The sequence below is a fragment of the Leopardus geoffroyi genome, chromosome A2, assembly GCF_018350155.1.
Source record: "Leopardus geoffroyi isolate Oge1 chromosome A2, O.geoffroyi_Oge1_pat1.0, whole genome shotgun sequence".
Classification (NCBI taxonomy): domain Eukaryota; kingdom Metazoa; phylum Chordata; class Mammalia; order Carnivora; family Felidae; genus Leopardus; species Leopardus geoffroyi.
In genome coordinates, this window is record NC_059331.1 from 4,695,777 (window position 1) to 4,710,923 (window position 15,147).

The window sequence follows — 15,147 nt, forward strand, 5'->3', positions numbered from 1 at the left end:
AGGTCAGCAGGGCTCCTCAAGCGGCTGCAGGGCCCCAGGCCTGGCGTCCTTAGCCGCCGCAGCTGCAGGCAGCCGCCGAGAGCTGGGGCAGCCGCTGCCAGCGGTGGCGGTCATCGAGAAAGGCCACGTCGGTGTAGCGGGTGGGCTGGCAGCAGGGCCCGCCGTGGGCTCTGCCCTGGCCCCGCAGCCGGGCCAGCGTCAGGCCGTGCTGGGTGCGGGCACCGCGGGGGCAGCTGCCTGCACAGTAGCGGAAGATGACCGTCTCCTCGGAAGCGTAGCCCAGACCCAGCTCGGCCACAGGTAGGGGCAGGCTCCACAGCTGGCACGGGCTGGCCAGGGCTCTGCGCAGGCGGGCACCTGCAGGGGACAAGGGGCAGCTGACAGCGAGCAGGGTCTGAGCAGGAAGGAGTGGGGGAGTCGTGCGGGGTCCGGGGGGGGTTCTTACCCAGCTGCGGCCTCAGGGTCCCTCGTGGCTCTTCCTCCACCACCGGAGCCCCCCGAGCACCAGGGCCCCTGCCGAGGCCCGGCTGCAGCGACAGGAGCAGCAGAGAGCAGAGTAGGACTCTTCCTGTGGCCATTGTGACGGGCAGATCCCGAGGGTGGGGACGCCTCGCACCCTCAATTTATTCCCCAGCCTGGGCTGGGGAAATAACCTCTTCGTCGCCGCTGCTGTAGTAGCAGGAAGACCCCGCGTCCCGTACCGGCTGCTCTTCCGCATCCTCAGGGCCAGGCAAGCCAGTCCCTTGGCCCCACACCCTGTGCTTCTAAGAGTTAAGCACTCACCCCCTCCCTGCCCCATCCAGACATTCCGCAGACCCGTTTCCGACACCCCCTCTTCCCCTGATTTACGACTGTTGTGGCAGCCAGAGCCGAGCCCAGGGCGGGCAGCCCGGTCCCCCACCCCACCTGCTTTCTGGAAAGAGTTGGGGGGCATCGTGGGCCCGCCAGGGTGGCCCCTCCGCACTCAGGCAGGGTGCCAGGGCTCAGGGGTCCCCACGTCGGGCGCCGGGTGGGGCAGATAGGTGTGTGGGAAGAGAGGGGTCAGCAGGTGGCCAAGCCAGTGGAGAATCCATCATGGCTGCCACCTGGAGGATTAAGACATCATGCCCCTGTCTCCGGGCCTGGCTGAGCCAGCACCAAAACAGGAAAAGGGAGAGGCCTGGAGACAGCCAAGAACTGGGACACAAGGGTCGGAAGCTCACCCTGCAGGAACTCCTGTCTCTAGAAGGCCCACCTGAGGCCCCTGGGACCTGGAACCTCAGCCCTGTCCTGGCATCGGGGCGGGAGGGGAGCTTAAGCCCGCTGGGTCCGAGAGGCACAGCAGCAGTTTCCAGTGGCTTCCATGCCTGGCCCCTGTAATATCAAGGAAATGAGACCATCCCTTACCTATGAGAGGGAGCTAATCAGTCTTTCCCACATGAGGTTCTGAGGACAGAGAGATGGCGCATTTAAGCATGTGATACGCTGCCTGACAGAAGCTTGCGAGAGTTTTCCAGGCAAAGAAGCCCAAATAACTTAGGGAGGTTTAAAGAGGTGCTGGATCACACACAGGTAAGACCAGGTACAAACTCGGATAAGACCCTGCAGCCCAGACCGGCAAAACCCAGAAACTGTGGGCACACGTGGCTGCGGGGGGGGGGGGGGGGGGGGGGGGGTGGCGTGCGACGCAGGGGTGCCCAGGCTGTGGGGAGGGGTGTAAACCAGAGGCTGTTGAGCATTTGCTGCTGAAATTGCAAGTCACATCCCCGAGCCCCAGGAAGCCTGTGTCAGGCGGGCACAGACACAAACTCAGGAGTGGCCGCTGGCTCTTGGTATTAGCGAGGGCTGGACCGACCCAAACTCCCACCTGCTTTGCACTGCTTCCCTCGCTCGGCAGTGGTGGGTACTGGCTACCGCAGTGTCGTTGAGACCACCTTCGGACAAAAAGAGTCACTTCTCCAAAGTCGCCCAGAATCCGACACGGCCAGGATTTGGAGCCAGACCCTGCTGAACACCAGGCCCTGGCTCCTAACCACTAGGGCGTGTGGGCTGGCCTGGTGGGGAGAGGCCTTCGGCTGCAGTCCTGTGGCAGGGAGGGCAGGGGTAAGAGCGTGGAGGGCCAGGGGTCAACGCTGCTTTCTTTCTGCCCCAAAAGGCCTGGCGGAAGGATGGGGAGGGGCGTTAGACAGACCTGAGACATTCCTGGGAATTAGCCTGCCGTCTCCGGCATCCCTGCTCACGGAAGCCCCACATCCTGCCCCCAGCCAATCACTCGGGACGGGTTCTAGCCAGCGGCCAAATTCCATTTCTAGCGATGAAACTGGCCATGAACTCAAAAAGCCCTCCCACGGCACAACCCTAGCAATGCTGGATAAAATAAATGCGGAACTAACTCGTTGGAATATAAGGGAAGCCCTGGAAACGTCACTGGAAAGCTGGAAAATAGGGCCCAGGTGCCAACATGAGCAACAGAAGAGTGTGGGATTTTGTGGCCACGTTGGGACAGAGCCCGCCAGCCGAGAACCACTTCACGTGGGCTCAGTCCAGGGCTCCTGGGACACCTGGTGGGGAACAGAGGCTAAAAGCACCTGTAGGGTTTGCCTGCAAAGCCAGCTGCCCAGGAGGCCCACGCAGAGCCCCTCAGCCGGCCGTGAGTCCCCACCCGAAGTTAGGAAACACAAGAGTCAGTCGTGAAGGGAAGTCAGAAGAGAACACGGGATGGCTGTCAGCTTCGGGTATCAGGTCTCTGGCAGAGATAGGATGCTCACAACAAAAACGTGGAGGAAAGGATCAAAGCCACTGGGGGCAGAACACTTAAAACAGACCAGCTGATCTGAAAAGGAAGCAAAGATCATTTGAGATTTGGAAAACTGAGTCAGGGAAGCCAAGCACTTCCTGGGTTCACGGGGGATAAACTACAGCCGAAGACAGAACCAGACGCTGGAGCTGGAGAGACCGCCAGCCTGCGACGGCAGATGCTCAGCGAGCACAGCTGGCTGAGGGCTAAGAGGAGCAAGCTCTAAGGGGCAGGGAAAGTTCCGGAAGGGCCCGAGGGACAGACAGAGGGAGAGACATGAGCTAAGGAAACGGCCAGGGTTGTTCTGGAATTGGCAACACGGGGCGCCGGGACTCAGGCGGCAGGTGACAGACAACGCGAGCACCAGAGAAGGTGGGAGGCAGCCGTTTATTGGGCAGGTGGGTGGGCGCCGGCCTTCACTCCTTGAGGGAGAAGTGCATCTTGTCGCTGATCATCTTGCGCTCGGGGTTGAGCCGCTTGAGGATCTGGGCGAGCACGTTCACCGTCTGCTCGCTGCTCAGCCCCGTCTTCTTGGTCTGGAACTTCTTCAGCAGGTCCTTGGTGGTCATGGGCTTCCGAGTCAGATAGCGGCGCACCGCATCCTCTGTCACCTGCACGTCGCTGAGGAGCCGAGCGGAGGGCGGGGCGGGTGGGCGTCAGCGGGAGGCCTCCCCGCGCCCCTGCCCTGCTCCCCTGCCCCACCCCCCACCACCCTCGCCAACCTACCCGCTGCTGGGGGTCGACTTCCCGGACTGGGGCTGAGGGGTCGACTTCCCAGACAGGCTCTGGGGCCCGGCGTCCAGCCGCAACCGCTTGGCCACCGGCGTCTCATTCGTTCGCTTGCCTGGGGGAGCAGGGGAGGGGTTGAGCCCCGGGCCTGGGGGGCTGGGACCCCGTGTCCAGGGGGCCCCGGGGTGGACAGGCCTCTGCCCCAACTCCGGCCTCTGTTCCTGAGGCAGGAGGGGAGACTGAGGGCAGAGGTCGAGAGGTCGCGGCGAGGGGTGGGGCGACGGCCCTGCTCACCCTGCTCCAGCTTGGTGGCGGCGGCCCGCAGCGTGGAAGAGGTGCTGCCGCTCTCCGCGCTGGGCGTGCCCGGCCGGCTGTTGCCCCGAGAGCTGCCTCCCGACGGCCTCCGCTCCCTCTTGGGGGGCGTCTTCTTCTTCTGCGGAAATGGGGTTGGGATGTGAGTCTGGAGACAGACGCCCGCCCACCCGCCCCTGTCCGGGCCCGGGCCTCACCGCCATGAAGAGGGCCGAGGACGCCTCGCTGTCGATGTCGCTCTCCTCTGAGCTGTCCGACTCGTCGCTGCTGTCTGCGTGGGGCCAGAGGAGCGTCAGCGCCAGGGCGCCCCGCCCCGGCTCCACCCCAGGTGAGGGGCTCTGGGAGAGGCCCCCCGGGCAGCGGGAAGGGACCCACCTTTCCTGCGCTTCTTCTCCTGAGGCGTGGGCGCCTTCTTCTCCTCCTCCTCCTCCTTGTCCTCCTCGGGCGGCTTCTCCTCCTCACTCTCCTCGCTGCTCTCACTCTGCTCATCTACGCCCTTGGGGCCCTCCTCCTGCTGGGTGACCTTGGGCTTGCCCTCCAGCTCATCCTGGGAGCTGCTGGAAGGCGGAGAACCAGCCGACGGTGAGGGACGGTGAGGGAGCGCGTGGGCGGGGCTGGCGCAGGCCTCACGCCCACCTCACACCTGCCTCCTGCCTGCCTCACCTTGAGCCGTCGGACATGTAGTCCACTTCCTGGCCCTCAAAGTCCCCGTCGTCGCTGTCTTCGAAGGCCTCGTCGTCGGACCCCTTCTTCTTCTTCTTCTTCCTGCCTCCCTTGGCCGGCGGTGCCTTCTTCTTGGCCTTGGGAGCTCTGCCACCTGGGGAAGCAGAGCGGGACTCAGGCCGGGCACTCGTCCCGCTTGGGAAATCTGAGGATGTCTGGACATCTTGGGGGCCTCACTGAGCATGGAGAGACGCCCAGGACTGGCCTCTTACACGTAAACTGACCGGTCCAAGTCTATACCCCCAACTCGCTTTCTCTGACTCACACTCAGGGCCACCATCTCCGTCCCTGCATCCCCCAGAACCATGTATCAGACAACTAGAACCCACCCCTGTAGCCCAAAGCCCACCAGCATCATTCAAATGGGCTGATCCAGAGCCGTCCACCCTGCCCTGCGCTGCCCATCCGTGGACACCCCAATAAAGGCTGCAGCTGAGACCTTCCCGTCGCTCCTCTCTGCCTCCTACCAACTCCCGTGCTTCCCCAAGGGCCGGTGCAGCGGGCTGTGCCCTGTCCTCATTCCCAGGGGACTGTGAGTGACTCAGCTTTCCCTCAGTGCCATCAACCTTTCTGAGTCGTCACTCAGACACCTTGAGGGAGTACGACCCAGGCTGGTCCACACGGCCACCCAGGGGGGCTCCACCAGCCTCACCCTCCTCGCCGCTGGCCTCGCTGTCGTCAGACGACATCTCCAGGTCATCCTCCAGGTCATGGATGCGCAGCTCACTGGCCTTCTTGCGGCTGCGTTTCTCCTTCTCCTCGTCTTCCTCATCCTGGTCCTGATCCTTGAGCCGCCGTTGCTGCATGATGCTGAAGTGGTTCAGGACTTTGTTTCTCCTGTGGGCAGGGGAAGGGTACAGTGGGGGCTGACAAGGGGCCTGGCTCCAAAACTGGGCCTCCTCCCTGCGTCTCCACCAGGCACTTCCCAAAGGGGAATGACAGACACGACATTGGTGACATGAGGGGACTCACACCCATGGCATGGAACACCCTGAAGTCACATGGGGAGAGCTGGCCCTGCTTTGATCCCTTGTCTGTCCCATGTCCCTCAAGGATAAAGTTTCATGTGGTGTTGGGAGAGAGCAACTCTCTCCAGCTCAGGTCCTTTCTCAGACAACAGAATTTGGACACAACATATTCATGTCCATCTGTTTTTATGGTAGTTTATGGATGCCTTTGTGTTTATGAGAAGAAATAACTGTTTTCATTTACTTTGATGATAAAAATTTTTAAAAATATGACTGTATCTAAAGAGAGCTTAGGATTACATCTAACAGCATAAGCAAAGTTCATCAGTGCTGTGAAAAGGAGTAAAGCTCTTGCACAAGAATGTGAGTGTAATTAACACTACTGAACAGTACATTTAAGTATGCTTAAGATGGCAAATTTTATGTTTTTTACAATTAAAAGCATTTTTAATTGAAAAGAATGATGGGGGTGCCTGGGCGGCTCAGTCAGCTAAGCGTCCAACTTTGGCTCAGGTCACGATCTCACCATTCCTGAGTTCGAGCCCTGCGTTGGGCTCTGTGCTGTCAGCACAGAACCCGCTTCAGATCCTCTGCCCCTCCCTGGTTTGTGTGCACACACACTCTCTCTCTCTCTCTCTCTCAAAAAAATAAACATTAAAAAATAAATAAAAATTTTAAAAATTAAAAATTAAAAAAGGAACAAAGCACTGATATGTGCCACAACGTGGATGAACTTGGAGGACATTATGGCGACTGAAATAAGCCAGAGGCAAATGGACAAATACTGCATGATCCGACTCATAGGAGATCCCTAGAAAGGTCGAACTCACAGAGACAGAAAGTAGAATGGTGGGAGCCAGGGGCTGGGGGAGAGGGAAGAAAGAGTTACTGTTTAATGGGGACAGTTTCAGTTTGGGAAGACGAGAAAGTTCTGGAGAGGGATGGCGGTGATGGTTGAACAATAATGTGAATGGGCTTACTGTCACCGAACTGGACACTTACAAACGGTTAAATGACAAACTACGTAGTGTGGATTTCACCCGTAGTTGGTCCAGCCATAGCCCTCCGGTCTGGGGGGGAAGCCAAGTGGGCCCCGGGATCTCCCCCCACTCTGCCAATTCCTGCTCCAGGGCTCAGCTCAGCAGCTACTACCTCCCCAGCCCTCTTGGGCCCTGTGTGTCCCTGATGCCTTCATGTCTGTCTCCCCTACTGAACTGGGAGCTCCCTAAGGGCTTGGTGGAGTCGGACCTGGTCACCACCGAGTGCCCAGCCCCTGGCCAGGCAGAAGTTATGGTGACACACTCCATTTCCAAGTGTGTCAGCCCCTTCTGGGGAAGCTGGGGAAGCAATGCCCGCACCCTGCCTCCCTCCAGGCCCAGCTGTGGCTCACACTCACCTTTCCCACTCCTCCTCGGCCTCCTCGGCAGTGAGCGTGCGATGCCGGGCCAGCGGTGTGAAGTTATACCAGTTGTGCACAGGGAAGGCCTCAAAGGCCCCATCGGGGCACTGGGTGAAGATATAGTAGGACGTGTTCTCTGTCACACCTCCCTTCTTGATGCCCTTGAACCTGCAGGGAGGCAACGTCACAGCCTGGCCCTCACGACCAGCCCCCTGGCCTGCCCTCTCTCCAGAACCACCTGGGTTCTCTGAGCAAACTCCAAGCCTGAGAGATCTTGGGCCGGCCCTTCAACTGTGTGAGCCTCGATTTCGGCACCTGGAAAGCCGGGCAGCACTCCCCACCTCACGGAGCGAGCTCGGGGCTCCCCTCGCGGTACATATCACGGTCCTTTCGGAAAGGACCGTGTTAGGTGAGCTGTGAAGCAGGGGCGCTGCAGTCACACCCCTCCGGATTTGCCTCCAGGTTTCTCCTCGTGCCCGAACCAGTGCCAGCCTCCTCCTGGCCTCTGCCCTCACCCTTCCCTGCCCTAAAAGTCTGGGCAGTCTTACAGAGTACCTTTCCCTGCCCACGGCCTTCAAGGCTCCCCTGGGCCCCGGCCCACCCATGCTCCAGCTGCATCCTGGCATCCACCATCCTGCGCTGTGCACCCGCCCTCTGTCACGGTCACACCGTGGGGCTCTGCACGCCATTCCCTGCTTTTGTGCACACTGTTCTTCCCGGAGCCCCCTCCATCCACCTGACCTCCCGGCCCTCACGACCCCCGGTCCCCAGGCAGCTGCTCGCTGCGTGTGGTCAGGACAGGCTCTCGGGCTTCCTGTCCGTACCCTGGTCCCTAAGGGCTCCTGCACCAGCACCAGCCTGGTTCGCCCTCAGAAGGAAAACCCCACGAGGGACGTAGAGTTCAGGGAGGGACACCCGGCCGATTCAGGACGCGAGAGGGTCGCGGGAGACACTCGCCGCTGCCGCCACCTACTTTCTGCCCGACTTGCCGTTGACGCGGAGCAGCCAGGGCTGGTCCTCGGGCCGGAACTCCTTGAGGACGATGCCGTACTTTTTCCTCCGAGCCTCCTCGCGCAGCTTGCGGTTGAACTCGCTGCCGGCGCCCGACTCGGGCATCTCCTCCTCCTGGTAAATCTTCTTGTTGCTCAGGTCTCGCTCCAGCCGGGCCTGGAGTGATGGAGCAGGCGTGAGGGCAGGCCACAAACCTTCTGTCGGGGCTGCCTGCCTTCGCTCGAGCTGTGCCCGCCGACCCCCACCCTGCAGGAACACCCGAACGCCCTCTTCACCCCAGCTCCCAGGCTGAGCTGCGGACTTGCAAAGCCAACCTCCTGCTTAGCGAAACAAAAAAGGGGTAGAACGCTGGCCTTCGGTGGTGCATCTGGGCGAAGGCATGTGGGCAACCCCAGTACCAGGTCTACTTGGCAGCTTTGGAAAGTTTGAAATTCTTTCTAAATCAACATTTAAAGAAATAAATCAATAAACAAACAGTGAGGTCATTTTGGTGATAGCACAAAAACAAAAAACAAGGAAGTGGCCCGCTCTCTGCATTCGGGCACCGTGAAAGGCCGTTTTCCAAATTTTGATCTTTAAAGTGCACGTGCCGGGGCGCCTGGGTGGCGCAGTCGGTTAAGCGTCCGACTTCACCCAGGTCACGATCTCGCGGTCCGTGAGTTCGAGCCCCACGTCGGGCTCTGGGCTGATGGCTCAGAGCCTGGAGCCTGTTTCCGATTCTGTGTCTCCCTCTCTCTCTGCCCCTCCCCTGTTCATGCTCTGTCTCTCTCTGTCCAAAAATAAATAAACGTTGAAAAAAAAAAAAAATTTAAAGTGCACGTGCCGCTCACCCTAGAGGTCCCTCCTCCAGACAGCGGAGGTGAAATGACACGCGCAGTGCTGTTTAGCACACCAGTCTGTTGCAGCAGAAGACTGGAAGTCAACCTAACGCATATCAGCGGGGCACTGGCTTGATGCACGGGGCCTCCTCCACACAACGGAAGACAGAGCGGCCAGAAAAGCAAAAGGGGGCGACTGTAGGGAACAAGTCCCAAGGCATAGTGACTGAAAAAGGCAAGATGACCCACACTGCTTCCTACTGACAAGAGATTTCAGACAGCTGGGAACAAAAAGATCCTACCGGCTCCCAGGAAGAAGGGGGAAAAGTCCCTGGCCCAGGGTCGGGCCACGTTTTTAGAAACACAGTCTTACTGGCATACAGCCACGCCCACTCGACGTATCCTTGTGCGTTTACTGCGCATGTGCGGACACGCAGCGTTGAGGGGCTGCCGCACAGACACCGGCCAACCAAGTGCAACATAATTACTGGTCCTTTAAGAAAAAGCCTACTGACCCCTGATACAAAGGACAAGAGGGAGAATGGCAGAAGCTCTCCACAGCCAACACCAGAAGCCAGAAAACACTGGAACAAAACCCTCAAAACTTGAGAGAAAATGGTTACCAGGCTAGCTTATGATACCCAGTCGAGCTACCCAGCCCGAGGCTGGAATCTGGACACTCACAGGGGTGCGAGGGAATTGGTGTGCACCCCACACCTTTTTGGGGAGCTGGCCCAGGATGTGCCTCACTACAAAAGGAAGGTAAACAGGCCTGATTCCCCGAACACGGTCACCCCAGAGGGCAGGGCCCCTGCCTGGCGTGTTCACCTTTAGCCCAGCGGAGGGTCTCCAGGGACAGTTGCTAAAAGAATGCATTTGGGGGCGCCTGGGTGGCGCAGTCGGTTAAGCGTCCGACTAAAGCCAGGTCACGATCTCGCGGTCCATGAGTTCGAGCCCCGCGTCAGGCTCTGGACTGATGGCTCAGAGCCTGGAGCCTGTTTCCGATTCTGTGTCTCCCTCTCTCTCTGCCCCTCCCCCGTTCATGCTCTGTCTCTCTCTGTCCCAAAAATAAATAAACGTTGAAAAAAAAAAATCATTAAAAAAAAAAAAAAAAAAAAAAGAATGCATTTGGAGGGGGTTTCTGCCCACACATTGCCCTGGGTGAGCAGCGGCTACCGGGACGTCCCCTGTGGTTTTAAGTGCTTAGATGGCTGTACCCGCCCCCTCCCTTGAGTGACTAGTGACAGGGGGGTGTCAACCCAGCAAATTAGTTTTCTCCAGGGAATGTAATCCCCCTCGTTGGTTTTTTAGGGAGTGTGCCGTTTAGGCAATGAAAATTCAAGGGGCTGCATTTCCCTGTGACTAGGTTTTTAGGGAGTGTAACCTCCGTGTGGTAAAAGCAAGGAGTGATGAGTGACGTCCCCCCATGACGATCGGGGAACAGGGTATGTGTAACCCCCAAGTTACTAGCGGCTGGGAGATCACGTGTCTCAAGAGGTGATAACTATGCAGGCTCTGCACCTCAAGGCGGTGGGTGACGAGGGGCATGGACCCTCCAAGGGGACGAGTGGCTGAGGTGCAGACTCCTCTCAGTTCTCATGGATGCCGGGACAGGGGATCTCCTATTGATGACGGATCAAGAGTGGTGGGTTCCCAAGGTATTTACCAAGTCACTCCTCTTAGCGAGGAGTATTTGGGGGCAGGGTACTCTCCTGGATGGTAAATGATGAAGAACGTCTCCCCACTGAGTGATGAGGGCTTTGGAAACACTGCACCCTCTCTGGATAACTTAGGCGAGGCCAGAGGTGGGGGGAACATGCTAGTCTGTATACAAACATGTGGGCAGCTGGCCAGGCTGGCAGGCAGGCACCCTACAAGGGAAGAGGGCGCCTGGAGCAAGTATCCACCTGCCCAGTATCCAGAGGAGCACGTTGTTATCATGTCTCTCTCAAATAGTCTCATTTGCTCAGCTGGGTGAAGTGAAGTTTAAAAACAGACAAAAGAGGGGCGCCTGGGTGGCACAGTCGGTTAAGCGTCCGACTTCAGCTCAGGTCACGATCTCGCGGTCCGGGAGTTCGAGCCCCGCGTCGGGCTCTGGGCTGATGGCTCAGAGCCTGGAGCCTGTTTCCGATTCTGTGTCTCCCTCTCTCTGCCCCTCCCCTGTTCATGCTCTGTCTCTCTCTGTCCCCCCAAAAATAAATAAACGTTGAAAAAAAAAATTAAAAAAAAAAATGTTAAAAATACAGGGGTTCAAATAATGATTGAAAAAAACCCCACACTCATTGTCACCTGTGGAAAATGTTAGAGAGCCAAGAAATTATTTTGAAAATCAATAAATAGATGGAAATAATATTAAGATTCAAGCATTTTTTTTTTTTTCTACCAACACTCCTCTACAAATAGTACCTCAGACTGACCAGAGCCTGGAGCCCGTTTCCGATTCTGTGTCTCCCTCTCTCTCTGCCCCTCCCCCATTCATGCTCTGTCTCTCTCTGTCCCAAAAATAAATAAACGTTAAAAAAAAAAAAAATAGACAAAAGAGGGGCGTCTGGGTGGCTTGGTCAGTTAAGCATCCGACTGCGGCTCAGGTCATGATCTCACAGTTCGTGGGTTCAAGCCCCGCTTTGGGCTGTCTGCTGTCAGCACAAAGCTTGCTTTGGATCCTCTGTCTCCCCTGCTCTCCGCCCCTCCCCCACTCATACTCTGTCTCTCAAAAATAAACATTAAAACAAAATTTTTTTTAATAGCCAAAAGAGGGGCGCCTGGGTGGCTCAGTTGGTTGTGTCTGAGTCTCGATTTTGGCTCAGGTCATGATCTCGCAGTTTGTGGGATTGAGCCCCATGTCAGGCTCCACGCCAGTAGCACACAGCCCACTTGGGATTCTCTCTCCTACCCCTGGCCCTCCCCCCCACCCCCCCACCCCCCCACCGGCCAGCTGGTGCATGCACACATGTGTGCTCTCTCTCTCTCTAAAAATAAATAAACTTAAAAAAAAAAAATAGTCCAGAGTGGCACCTGGGTGGCTCAATCAGTTAAGCATCCAACTCTTGATTTCAGCTCAGGTCATGATTTTACAGTCTGTGAGTTTGAGCCCTGCATCGGGCTGTCTGCTGTCAGCACAGAGCCCACTTCGGATCCTCTGTCTCCCTCTCTTCCTGCCCCTACTTGTGCTCTCTCTCAAAATGAATAAACATGAGGGGCACCTGGGTGGCTCGGTCGGTTAAGCGTCCGACTTCAGCTCAGGTCATGATCTCACAGTCCGTGAGTTCGAGCCCCGCCTCGGGTTCTGTACCGACAGCTCGGAGCCTGGAGCCTGGAGCCTGCTTCGGGTTCTGTGCCTCCCTCCCTCTCTGCCCCTCCCCTGCTCATGCTCTGTCTCTATCTCTCAGCAATAAATAAATGTTAAAAATAATAATAATAATAAAATAAATACACATTAAAAAAAGAAACAAATTCTCTCTCCCCCTCTCCTCCGTTGGCTCTCTCTCCCTAAAACAGATTTTAGAAAAAAAAAAAAAAAAATAGTCCAAAGGCAGACCTGTGCTCGACAACCAGCTGAGCAGTTGGAGCTGCCCGACCGCGGGAAGGCCTGACCATGCCGACTTCAGACTTGGGGCCAAGTCCCCTGCTGGGCTGCTCCAGTCTCTGTGGCTTTAAACGCTGTTCCAAATGCCCAGATGTGCCCTCCCGCTCTCCCAACTCACATGTCCAACTGCTCACCTACCGTCTCCTCCGGGATGTCTAATATAAGACGTCCCAAACTGAACTCCCAAATACTCCATCCATCTGGCCCTGGCACCCCTCAACATCCAATCATTAACCGACCCTATGGGCTCCGCTCCAAACACACTAGAATCCACCCACGTCTCATAACGCTGTCTGCTCCATGCAACCATCACTCGCCTGGACCACAGCCGACGCCTCCACCCTGCACACCCTTCATCTGCCCTTGACCCCACAGTCTGTCTCCTGACAGTGCCTGGATCACTTTATAACTCCCCTGTTAAAAAATTTTTTAATTTTTTAAATGTTTATTTCTTTTTTTTTTTTTTTTAATTTTTTTTTTTTTAACGTTTATTTATTTTTGAGGCAGAGACAGAGCATGAACGGGGGAGGGTCAGAGAGAGGGAGACACAGAATCGGAAACAGGCTCCAGGCTCTGAGCCATCAGCCCAGAGCCTGACGCGGGGCTCGAACTCACGGACCGCGAGATCGTGACCTGAGCCGAAGACGGACGCTTAACCGACTGAGCCACCCAGGCGCCCCTTAAATGTTTATTTCTGAGAGAGAGAGAGGAGAGCGAGAGAGCAAGACAGACCATGAGTGGGGGAGGGGGGAGAGAGAGAGAGGGAGACACAGAATCCAAAACAGGCTCCAGGCTCTGAGCTGTCGGCACAGAGCCCAACTTGGGGCTCAAACTTGGGAACAGCGAGATCGTGACCTGAGCTAAAGTTGGACGCTCAACCCACTGAGGCACGCAGGGACCCCCCCCCGATTTAAAACTCTTTAATGGCTTCAATGTTTGTGTTCCACCCCAAAATGCAGATGTTGAAACCTCACCCTCAGTGGGATGGTAGGGGGAGGTGGGGCCTCGGGGAGGGGATTAGGTCACGAGGGTGGAGCCCTTGTGAGTGAGATTAGTGCCCCTACAAGAGAGGCCCAGAGAGCTCCCTCACCCTTTCCGCCATGTGAGGGCAGTGGAAAGACAGCCATCTATGAAGCAGGAGGAAGGCCCGCGCCGGACCGAAAATCTGCTGGCGCCTTGACCTTGGACTTCCCAGCCTTCAGAATTGTGAGAAATAAACCTGTGTCGCTTACACGCCGCCCAGGCTATGGTGTACTGTGAAGGCAGCGCCCGTGGACAGAGGTGGCTTCCAAATACCATCTGTAGGAGGCAGCCCCCTCCCTGGCCCAGATAACTCGAGGCCAAAAATGCCTGTCAGTGGGCACAACTTGTACATGTTCTCCTTTCACAAGGCCTGGGCAGGTGCAGTTAGGCATCCAAATCTGCCTCACAGGGATGCACCCAGCAGCTCAGCCTGGGCCTCAGCACATCATTGGATCTCCGCTCCAGGAGAGGTGAGGAGACCAAGCCTCAGTTACTACTATCACAAAGGGGAACTGTTACAACCCAGTGCAGGATCCCCTTGTCACACTCACAATGGAGACTTACCTGATTCCAGGTAGCGAAGTTGACTTTATCCGCTGCATTGAAGGCCATGATGTTGTATTTTTTAGTTGTGTTTCTGGAACGGGCAAGAAGGGGCAGTGCTCAGTTACTCATTCATTTAGCAAACCCTCCCGGGCTCAGCAGTGCTGGGGGCCCACCAAAGACCCCAGGGGTTCCCAGTCTGTCAGGGAACAGATCCATGCCCTCCCAGCCCCGTGCGGAAGAAAAGCAGAAGGAGGCACAGAGATCTGGGGGAACCAACATGTGGGAATAATGAGGAACTCTGCCCTGGGGATGGGGGAGGGCAGGCAGGGAATGCTTCCTGGGGGAGGAAAGTCCTGGAACTGGGTTTTAGGGAACCAACAAGAATCCATCCCACAGAGTCACAAGCGGGGAAGAGACATTCCTGCCAGAGGGAATGCCAGGCCAGAAGGCTGCATCCTGCCGCCTATGGAAGCACTCATTCATTCGTTCTGCTCCAAACACAGTGATGCCCCCAGAGAGGCCTCGGCTGAACTCCAGCCCCGTCCTCAGGTCCCCCTGCTCTTCAGAGCGAGAAGCACAGGCGGTGCCAGCCATGTCTACGAGCTCAGGGAGGTATAGAACCCCTTTCGGAGGAAGTGGGAAGAGGGGTCAGGGACTTACTTGGGAACGCGAACGACATACTCGGTGACGTTCTGGCTGCCGGGGCCCTGCGGGCAGAGAAGGCGGGACGGTGAGTGCGGGGCTGCGGAGGCCGCCGCAGGGACCCCCCCCCCCCCCAACTCCGCCGCATACTCACGAGGGCCGCCATGGGCGACGACGTTCGGTGGTTCGGGTCCGGTCCGGTCCGGTCCCCGTCCCTCAGTCGCGGGGAAGCCGCTCTCGCGGTGCCGGGTCTCTGGCCCCGACCGAGGACCCCAAGGCCGAGGTGCCACCGATCCTGGGAGCAACTACCGGGAAGCCGTGCTCGCTCGGCCGGCTCGGCGACCACTCCGGTCACGTCTGCGCCTGCGCCTAACCTGGAAGAGAAACTCGGGGTGCGTCGCGATGGCAACCTCCTCCGCGTCACGTAGTTCCCCTCGACTCTTTCTAGAGGGAGGAGCCACGACCGACCCGCAGCTGGAGGAAGCGCCGTCTACCGCCCGGACCCGCGCTCGAGGCTCTATATAGAGCTGTTAATTTAATCAGCCCGGTGGACACGCCTCCCCGTGACGACACACTCCGCGGGGCATCCTGGGAAAGGGAGGGAGGAACCGGCC

At 57.6% G+C, this 15,147-nt stretch overlaps 2 protein-coding genes across 4 annotated transcripts; both read right to left on the reverse strand.

The window, feature by feature from the left end:
* Window positions 1-46: 46 nt before the first annotated feature.
* Window positions 47-578, reverse strand: PSPN (persephin). The gene is made up of 2 exons (XM_045491041.1): window positions 506-578; window positions 47-456 (listed from the first exon to the last, which is right to left on the reverse strand). The coding sequence occupies exons 1-2, from the start codon at window positions 576-578 to the stop codon at window positions 50-52; spliced, it is 480 nt and encodes a 159-aa protein (XP_045346997.1). The 3' UTR covers window positions 47-49.
* A 2,571-nt stretch (window positions 579-3,149) lies between these two features.
* GTF2F1 (general transcription factor IIF subunit 1) lies at window positions 3,150-15,114 on the reverse strand. 3 transcript variants are annotated; one of them, XM_045491719.1, is made up of 13 exons: window positions 15,002-15,114; window positions 14,688-14,907; window positions 14,552-14,598; window positions 13,910-13,982; window positions 7,881-8,074; window positions 6,905-7,075; window positions 5,193-5,377; window positions 4,481-4,634; window positions 4,193-4,374; window positions 4,015-4,088; window positions 3,800-3,938; window positions 3,503-3,620; window positions 3,150-3,397 (listed from the first exon to the last, which is right to left on the reverse strand). In XM_045491719.1, exons 2-13 carry the CDS (start codon window positions 14,697-14,699, stop codon window positions 3,193-3,195), a joined length of 1,554 nt encoding a protein of 517 aa, XP_045347675.1. In that variant the 5' UTR covers window positions 14,700-14,907; window positions 15,002-15,114; the 3' UTR covers window positions 3,150-3,192. The 3 variants fall into 3 exon arrangements, with proteins under 3 accessions (XP_045347675.1, XP_045347676.1, XP_045347677.1); XM_045491720.1 differs by having other exon boundaries at window positions 4,193-4,371; window positions 14,688-15,069; XM_045491721.1 differs by having other exon boundaries at window positions 14,684-15,011.
* Window positions 15,115-15,147: the final 33 nt, after the last annotated feature.

Excerpts from the sequence above, each read along its gene's own strand:
- GTF2F1 (XM_045491719.1), bottom strand. Across the intron at positions 4,375-4,480 it reads TACATGTCCGACGGCTCAAG|CAGCTCCCAGGATGAGCTGG; the intron begins GTGAGGCAGGCA and ends TCCGCCTTCCAG. Across the intron at positions 4,089-4,192 it reads GGAGAAGAAGCGCAGGAAAG|ACAGCAGCGACGAGTCGGAC; the intron begins GTGGGTCCCTTC and ends GGCCCCACGCAG.
- PSPN (XM_045491041.1), bottom strand. The coding sequence starts at position 578 with ATGGCCACAGGAAGAGTCCTACTCTGCTCTCTGCTGCTCCTGTCGCTG. Across the intron at positions 457-505 it reads GGGCCTCGGCAGGGGCCCTG|GCCGCAGCTGGGTAAGAACC; the intron begins GTGCTCGGGGGG and ends AGGGACCCTGAG.